Raw genomic sequence first — 9,692 nt, 5'->3', positions numbered from 1 at the left:
AAAAATCATATTAAATTTTAAATTCGTGACTATTATTTCTAGAGATCAAATAAAAAACCGAGAAACGGACACGCAAAAGAATAGAAGACGTAGGTTACTGGACCACCTAAATATGAACAGCATTAAGACCAAGATTTAAGTGTTCAAATTAAACACCATTATATTTCTATTTCAGAATTATTTCACATGTACAGGTCAACCAGTTTGGGATATATATAGAAAATAATATTTTCAACAGCTGTCCAAGTTCAGCTTTTCTTTCCCTAAGGATCGATCACGGAATTATTTCACGTGTTGTATTCCTTGTCTATGATAGGAAGCTCGTTACCTCAGCGTACAAACCCCAAATAAAAAATGAATTTCCTTGTGGTGTTAGCTTCTCTCTTTCTCTTTGTGTTCCTAATGAGGATAAGCAAAGCAAAAAAGCTCCCTCCAGGTCCAAGGAAACTGCCTATAATAGGAAACCTTCATCAAATTGGAAAATTACCTCATCGTTCACTTCAAAAACTTTCTAATGAATATGGGGATTTCATTTTCTTGCAATTAGGTTCTGTACCGACTGTGGTTGTCTCCTCAGCTGACATTGCCCGAGAGATCTTTAGAACTCACGACCTTGTTTTCTCAGGCCGTCCTGCTTTATATGCTGCCAGAAAACTTTCCTACAATTGCTACAACGTTTCATTTGCACCCTATGGTAAGCTGTAAGATAGAATATTATATTTTCAATATGTTCTCACACGCAGATTTGATTCTTGTTTTTATATCAAGCACGTTGAAATTTCTTTTGTACCAAATGAGACAACGAATCTTATAACTGACCCAATTTTTATATTAAACACTGTTGTTAGAAATGATAGAGTTAAATGTTAAGTATCTATATTTATGTATCTTTTTAGTTATTATGACTGTATGGTGGCAATCGGGCTGTTTGGTTGTATTTGGGCTGGTCAAGATGGCTGATTCATTAAATAAGTCATTGTCCAATCCTGCCCAAAATTCACTTGGGTTAAGATGAGTTGGGTCAAGATGGCTAATAGCCTGTTTGGCCAAGCTTATTTTTGGGCCAAAAGTATTTTTTTGGTAAAAATAGCACGGTATAGCCAGTTTTCGGACTGGTCATTCAAAAATAGTCAGCGTTTACCAAGTCAATGAAAAATAACCACTATTTTGCTGCAACAGAGACCGATCTAACATAATATACTGGAGTTCGGTGCACTTGTGTATGAACTCCAGCATATTATGATGGACCTGTATACTTTGTTGGCTCCAGTATAATATACTGGAAACTGGAACACCAGTGCTCCAAACTCCAGTATATTATGCTGGACCGGTATACTTGCTGGAACTCCAGTATATTATGCTGGAGTTCCAGTGTACTTATGCTAGAACTCCATCATATTATACTGGGATATTTTTCCGGATTTTGAACAGTATGCTGGAGTTCAAGTATACTTATGCTGGAACTCCAGTATAATATACAGGCGTATTTTCCAGATTTTGAGCAGTGTTTTCACTCAGATTTATCTTTACATAAAAGTGGCTAAATTTCGATTACTTTTGAAACTGGGCAATTTTTGAACGACCATTTTTAAATCTGGATATTTTTGAATTTCTCCCTTTTTTTTTTGGCTAAAAGCACTTTTGGCCAAAATTGAGGTGTTTGGCCAAGCTTTTAGAAGGGAAAAAAATGCTTTTGAGGAGAAGCAGAAACAGTTTTTGAGAAACAGAAAAATGTAGCTTCTCTCCAAAAGCACTTTTTTAGAAGCACTTTTGAGAAAATACACTTAGAAGCAGTTTTCAACAGCTTGGCCAAACACTAATTACTGCTCAAAAGTGCTTTTTAAATTAATTAGCCAAACTGTCACGACCCCAGTTCGCCCTCCGTGAACTGTCGTGATGGCACCTAGTCTCTACGACTAGGTAAGCCTAACAAATGCGGAACATAAAGGAAAGTTGCGAAAGAAATAGTCAAAACCAAAATAACTGAATGGAAACAATAGTTATAATGTCGCTCGACATATACAACACAACATTTTCAAAACCAAGTACACTATCCCAAAATTCGGAAACTCACGGAAACACAAGCCTTTGGAATATCTAACGGTCTAACTCCAGAATATCTAACAACAAAGAAAATACAGAAGGGCAAGGTTTAACAGATGGAATAGAAAAGGGATTTCTCGATCTGCGGACGCGGCAGATGTACCTCGAAGTCTCTAGAGCAGTTGCCTCCCTCAAGGATGGTAGGCCTGAGTAGCGGTACCTGGATCTGCACATGAAAAACATGCACATGAGAAGCATGAGTACACTACAGCGGTACTCAATAAGTGCCAAGCCTAACCTCGGTTGGGTAGTGACGAGGAAGGTCAGGGCCCTACTGAGGTTAAATAAAATATAAAGATCAACAGTATAGGACAGAACAGTAATAATAAGTTTGGCAGTAAAATAACACAGGATGTACAGGACAGCAACAACTATGCGGAACGAGGTAAATATGGAAAGGAAATACAGCTCAACACCAATAATAACAATCGGGGATCTCCCAGGATACGGTCCTGTAGTCCCATATGTACATATCCAGTGGATCTCCCGGGTTCCGTCCCGTAGTCCAACTCATAGTGCGCGGGAATCTACCGAAATCCCGTTCCGTAGTCCCAAATGTAAATACCCAGTACTGGGGGAATCTACCGGGTGCATTCCCGTAGTTCCATATAATTGTGTAGGGGGCTCTACCGGAATCCCACATCCGTAGTCCAAAATAAACAGATAAGGGGGAGCTACCGGAATCCCACATCCGTAGTCCCAAAATAAACAGACAAGGGGGAGCTACCGGAATCCCACATCCGTAGTCCCAAAATAAATACACAGCAACAATAGGAAAATATACAGAAATGGCAAGACTTCGTATTAAGGCAACAAGTGATTCTAGCCTAGCATGTTGCACAGAATTCAAGTAAGGCAGGTTGAATAAATAAAGCAATTAAGTCACTTAGACATGTTTTCCTAAGCTAACAACAGGTTTAACAGTGCAAGTAATAGAAACAGGAAAGGAAACATACTAGTAATTACTTAAAGAAAACCAGATTTCCAACAATTAGCACAAGTTCCCACTCGTCACCTTACGTATAAGGCATTTCAATTACCAAATGTACCAATCCTAAGGAAAAGGTCCCCACACAAGGTTAGACAAGTCACTTACCTCGAACCGGCTCAAAAATCAATCCGAAACAACGCTCATGCCACGAGTACTCAACTTCAAATGGCCCAAATCTATTCAATTCAATTTCATAATGCAAATAACACTTCAAGTAACTGATTCTACAATTAAATTCTAAGCTAATACTCGAAATTATGTAAAATGACCAAAACTCCCCTCGGGTCCACGTCTCGGAATCGGGTAAAATTTATATTTTCAGAAACCTCATACTCTCATGAGCTCATGCATACCAAAAGTACCAAAATCGGACTCCAAATGGTCCCTCAAATCACCACTTAAAGGTTCCTAATTAGTCAAGCCCTAAACCTCAACTTGCCACTGAGTTTTCCTTAATTTTCATGCTTAGGATAATAACAATCACTATAATAACAGGTAGAGACCAAATACCTTACCCCAATGAACTCCTATGAAAATCTCTCTTGAAAAGTGCTCCTTAAGCTTCTTCCTATTTTGAAAAAGATGAAAAATGGCCAAAATTCGTGAAGGCAAGAATTTATATGTTCAGCCCAGCGATTTCCTCATTTGCGATGCGGTCCCGCTTTTGCGGAAAACAAGTCGCATCTGCGACAGCTCATTTAAATCCCCAATTCCGCACCTGCGACCTTCTCATCGCATCTGCGGTTACTCAGGTGCGTAAATACTTCCGCATCTGCGGCCTCTGCTGCTCCTCCTTATTTTTGCTTCTACGGTTACAACGCTGCTTCTGTGGCTCCGCACCTGCGGAACCCAAACCGCAGGTGCGGTTATGACAGATACTAGCTGAACCTGCAACCTCTTAACTTTAAAAATCCTTTCGTCAACTATCCGAAATCATCCCGGGGCCCCCGGGACCTCAACCAAAGGTACCAACAAGTTACAAACCACTATCCAAACTTGTATCAATCCTTAAAACACCTAAAACAATATCGAAACCTCGAATTAACCAAGGATTTAATCCTAAGAACTCCAAATTTCTCAAAATACGCTTTCGATCAAAAAATCTATCAAACCTCATCCGAATGACCTGTAATTTTGCACACACGCCACATTCAACCCTACGGAGCTACTCCAACTTCTGGAATTCCATTCCGACCCTCGGATCAAAATCTTACTATCGGACCGGAAACTCCAAAAATTAAACCTTCGACATTTCAAGCCTAAATTAGCTACGAACCTCCAAAACACAATCCGAACACGCCCCTAAGCCCGAAACCACCCAGCAAAGCTAACAGAACCATTGGATTTTCATTCTGAGTCCGTCTTCATATTATTCCAACTACGGTCAATTTTCTAACACTTAAGCTCTCATTTAGGGACTAAGTGTCCAAAAACCCTCCGAAACTCAAAACCGAACATCTCAGCAAATCAAATTAGCAGAAATAAAACTTGGGGAAAGTAGTTATTAGGGGATTGGGGTGTAAATTCTGAAGACGACCGGTCGGGTCGTCACATCCTCCTACACTTAAACATTCGTTCGTCCTCGAACAAGCATAAAGACATACCTAAAGTAGTGAAAAGATGAGGGTTCTCGGTCTCCCAGGTCACCTCCTCGACCGGCTGGCCCCACCACTGAACCTTTACCGAAGCGATGAGTTGTAATCCAACCCCCAAATTGACCCAAATCTTTGTAATATTCTCAACTTCTAAACAAACATATATAAAAGTTGTCTTATGTATTAGGCTAAATGCCAATTCATGACTATTAATTTCTTTACTCAACTTATATTTAGAACATTATCTGATAATTCTATCTTATTATGCTATACTCCCTTTGTTCCAATTTATGTGAACATATTTGATTGGGTACGGAATTTAAGAAAAAATAAAGACTTTTAGAATTTGTGGTCCTAAACAAGTCAAAAAAGGGCCCAGAGTATTTGTGTGGTTATAAAAACTTCTCATTAAGGGTAGAATTGTAAATTTAAGCTAAATTGTTACCAAATTTAGAAAATAATTATTCTTTTTGGAACAGACCAAAAAGGAAATAGGTTCACATAAACTGAAATAACGGGAGTAATAAAGATCATAATAATAATAAAAAAATAGTATAATTAGAATTTTCCAGCCACCTCTGACCCACCTCCCACCACCCCAACCCCCACCCCACTCCCGAATTCCCACCCCTACCTTACATAAAAATATTATTTAGAGTACTTTCTTTTTATGTAGATAGAGTATTTTCTCTTCATTACAATAAAATGAATATTTTATTTTTATAATGTAGAAAAAGTATTTTCTTTCATTTCAACTAAATAAGTACTTTCTTTTCATGATGTAGAAAAAGTATTTTCTTTTCATTTCAACAAAATAAGTACTTTCTTTTTATGTTTTAGAAAGAGTATTTTCTTTTATTTCAACAGAAAGAGTACTTTCTTTTTATGATGTAAAAAAGTATTTTCTTTTTCTCTAAATAAGTACTTTCTTTTTCTCTTGTAGAAAAAATGATTTTCTTTTATTTAAAAAAAGTACTTTCTTTTCATGATGTAGAAAAAGTATTTTCTTTTTCTCAAAATGAGTATTTTCTTTTTCTGTTGTAGAAAAAGTATTTTCTTTTATTTCAACAAAAAAGTACTTTCTTTTTATAATATAGAAAAATTATTTTTTTTTACAAAATGAGAACTTTCTTTTCATGTTGTAGAAAAAATATTTTCTATTATTCAACAAAAACGTACTTTCTTTCATGATATAGATAAAACATTATTTTTTTCACAAGATGAGTACTTTCTTTTCATGTTATAGAAAAGGTATTTTCTCTTATTTCAACAAAAAATTACTTTCTTTTCATGATGCAAGATATTTTTTTTTCACAAAATGAGTACTTTCTTGTCCTGTTGTAGAAAAATATTTTATTTTATTTCAACAAAAAGAGTACTTTCTTTTCATGATGTAGAGAAAGTATTTTTTTTCCACAAAATGAATACTTTTTTTTCCTGTTGTAGAAAAAGTATTTTCTTTTATTTCCACAAAAAGAGTACTTTCTTTTCATGATGTAGAAAAAGTATTTTCTTTTTTACAAAATGAATACTTTCTTTTTCTGTTGTAGAAAAATATATATTTTTTTATTTCAACAAGAAGAGTACTTTCTTTTCATGATGTAGAAAAAATATTTTTGACTCTAACCAAGAACTAGAAAATATTTTTCGATTTTTTTTCTCACCAACCAAATATGAAAAATTAAGTGAATAAATCACTCATTTTCTAAGAAAATATACACGCCCTTAGAAGCTTTTAAAGGGCAATTGCTATTTATGGGTCAGTTTGGGCTAAAATCATGAGTTGATTTGGGCTACTGAAAATAAATGGGTTTAGTTGAATTGTACCCAAACTTAGCCCATCATTAAAGTAGTTCATGCCCAACCCACTAAAATCTAAACGGCGGGTTAAACAGGTCAAACGGGTTTGGGCCACTTTTGCCTCCCCTAATCATGAGTGTATGATCTTGTGTAGTATTATCTACGGGGGTGGTTGAGATATTATAGGAGCCTAAAAAATTAGGTAATGTATAACTGACCACTTAACAATTTGTTTGTGCCAGTGTCCCTAGTTTAGGGGAGAAATTTTAGGAGTTTATGAACTTAGTAATCTAGCTAAAAAGTTAAAAAGTTGTAATAAATTGTATGTTGTGAAATTTTCTAAAAGCAGTTGTAACTTTTATAAATAAGTATTAAAAAAGTTGTAATCTGTGTAAATTCCTCTATATAATCACTTGTATGTTATCGTGGCTAAGTTCATAGCGTGTATGAAATTAAGTTATTTACTAGGTGTGGTCTAGAAGCGTCTCTTGACACTTATAAAAACCTCCCTTGTAATAATGCTTTGTGAGAATTTAGTTTTTTGCCTCCCTTGTAATAACGCTGTTTTGTGAGAGTTTAGTTTTTTATTTGATGGAAGTATGTTTTATGTTTATCTCTCTCTTACATCTTTGTGTGTGTTGTGATATTTATAACGAGAGCACGTTATATTTCAACAAGCGAGAGATTGATACCACATAGTTTGACTACCTCATTTAAAGCTCGAACGTCTAGTAGAGAGAGTACACTTTAATTTATTTAATTATATTTTTAACAGGTAATTACTGGAGAGAGGCTCGGAAAATTCTAGTGTTGGAGTTGCTAAGTACAAAGAGAGTACAAAGTTTCGAGGCAATTCGAGACGAGGAAGTAAGTAGCTTGGTTCAAATTATCTGTAGTTCCTTGAGCTCACCTGTTAACATAAGCACATTAGCACTATCCTTGGCAAATAACGTTGTTTGTCGAGTGGCTTTTGGGAAAGGGAGTGCTGAAGGAGGAAATGATTATGAGGATAGGAAGTTTAATGAAATTCTATATGAGACACAAGAATTATTGGGTGAGTTTAACGTTGCTGATTATTTTCCTCGGATGGCATGGATTAACAAAATAAATGGGTTTGATGAACGATTGGAAAATAATTTTAGGGAATTGGATAAGTTTTATGACAAAGTAATAGAAGATCATCTTAATTCATGTAGCTGGATGAAACAAAGGGATGATGAAGACGTTATTGATGTATTGCTTCGAATTCAAAAGGATCCAAGCCAAGAAATTCCTCTCAAAGATGATCACATTAAGGGCCTTCTTGCGGTAATTTTGTTCTCAATTTAATTATTGTACTTTATTTTTCTACTTCTTCACTCTACATTATTTTCTCTTTTAGCAAACAATAAATAATAAGAGCATGTTCACGGATAGTGCAAAATAGTAAGAGAAATAGAATAGTGAAATAGGAAATAAAATATTGAAGGATAAACCCGAGAGAGACAAAAGACAATTAGACAAATAGAAGACATGACATAAATGGAGAAAACAAGTTTATCTATTTATCATACATGTTAGAATTGTGTGTTTCGCCATGTTTAAATCCTTCTTTTTAAGATCAAAATAGTGTCGGTGAGACTTGAACTTAAAATTTTAGTATGTTCCCATGCTGTATTGTCTCACCTAACTTTTACCGAATTATTCACGCAGGGTGAAAAAAATTAGCCTTCTGTACCTATTTACAAAATTTGTCCATTAAAAAAAATAAATTACAAATCGATATTTTCTACGTATACCATAGGAGTATACAATTTACACAATTATGTACCCCAAATTAAATATATACAACAGTAAGGAGAGTTGAATCATAATGTTCTAAAATTGAAGCCCCAGTCTTTAGATAACAATAATGAAAATTAAGTTGAGAACAAGCAATTGTGTTTAACACATCATATTAGCAATGAAAAGGTTATTTTGTTTTACAAATATATTGAAAAGGTTATCTTGTGGCAGGATATATTCATAGCTGGAACTGATACATCATCAACAACCATAGAATGGGCAATGTCAGAACTCATAAAAAATCCAAGAGTCTTGAGAAAAGCTCAAGAGGAAGTTAGAGAAGTTTCTAAGGGAAAACAAAAGGTCCAAGAAAGTGATCTTTGCAAACTAGATTACTTGAAATTGGTCATCAAAGAAACCTTTAGACTACACCCACCAGTCCCATTACTAGTCCCTCGAGTAACAACAGCCAGCTGCAAAATAATGGAATACGAAATTCCAGTAAATACAAGAGTCTTCATCAACGCGACAGCAAATGGGACAAATCCAAAATACTGGGAAAATCCATTGACATTCTTGCCAGAGAGATTCTTGGATAAGGAGATTGATTACAGAGGCAAAAATTTTGAGTTGTTGCCATTTGGGGCAGGGAGAAGAGGGTGTCCAGGAATTAATTTTTCAATACCACTTGTTGAGCTTGCACTTGCTAATCTATTGTTTCATTATAATTGGTCACTTCCTGAAGGGATGCTAGCTAAGGATGTTGATATGGAAGAAGCTTTGGGGATTACCATGCACAAGAAATCTCCCCTTTGCTTAGTAGCTTCTCATTATACTTGTTGAGATTTTAAAAGATTTTAGCATAGCTATATATAGCTTGAAGTGTCATTTGTAACATATATTTATAACTTCTGAATTTCAATATTATGCAAAACTTTCCTTATTTCCTAATTTATGTAAGTTAGTTTAACAATACTTTATTATATAAATCATCATATATTCCGTAAAATGAGCCTTATTTTTTTTTTCCTCTTAATTTATGTGACGAACCTACCTTATTTCCTTGCTATCAACTTCTTATCATGGATGCACGCAGTCATCATTTCATGCTATCCGACTTCTTTAAAATATATCTTCCACCTAATTAATAATAAAAATCATCATTGAAAAAAATGAAAAACTACATAAGTATAATTTAAAAAGAAGATTTCTTACTGATTCTTCCTTGTCTTTTTTTTTTTCTACTTTCAACAATTTGTATCTTAATAATTTTTTTTCCCGAACGAGCATCTAATGACATAAGTCTTCCTGCTACTACTAGAAAAAAGCTTTTTTCCGACTACCAGTTCCGACTACAATTTTCAGTCGTAATTTTTCGACTACTATAGTCGGAAAATTTATATTTGTATTTATATTATTTTTTTTAGAATTTTGCCGCC

At 34.9% G+C, this 9,692-nt stretch overlaps 1 protein-coding gene across 1 annotated transcript; it reads left to right on the top strand.

Moving 5' to 3' along the window:
• Positions 1-279: 279 nt before the first annotated feature.
• LOC107826622 (cytochrome P450 71A9-like) lies at positions 280-9,137 on the top strand. The gene is made up of 3 exons (NM_001326169.1): positions 280-694; positions 7,265-7,797; positions 8,485-9,137. Exons 1-3 carry the CDS (start codon positions 355-357, stop codon positions 9,094-9,096), a joined length of 1,485 nt encoding a protein of 494 aa, NP_001313098.1. The 5' UTR covers positions 280-354; the 3' UTR covers positions 9,097-9,137.
• The last annotated feature ends 555 nt before the right edge of the window (positions 9,138-9,692 follow it).

This window comes from Nicotiana tabacum, chromosome 8, assembly GCF_000715075.1.
Source record: "Nicotiana tabacum cultivar K326 chromosome 8, ASM71507v2, whole genome shotgun sequence".
Taxonomy (NCBI): domain Eukaryota; kingdom Viridiplantae; phylum Streptophyta; class Magnoliopsida; order Solanales; family Solanaceae; genus Nicotiana; species Nicotiana tabacum.
This window is presented reverse-complemented; position numbering and strand designations above follow the sequence as displayed.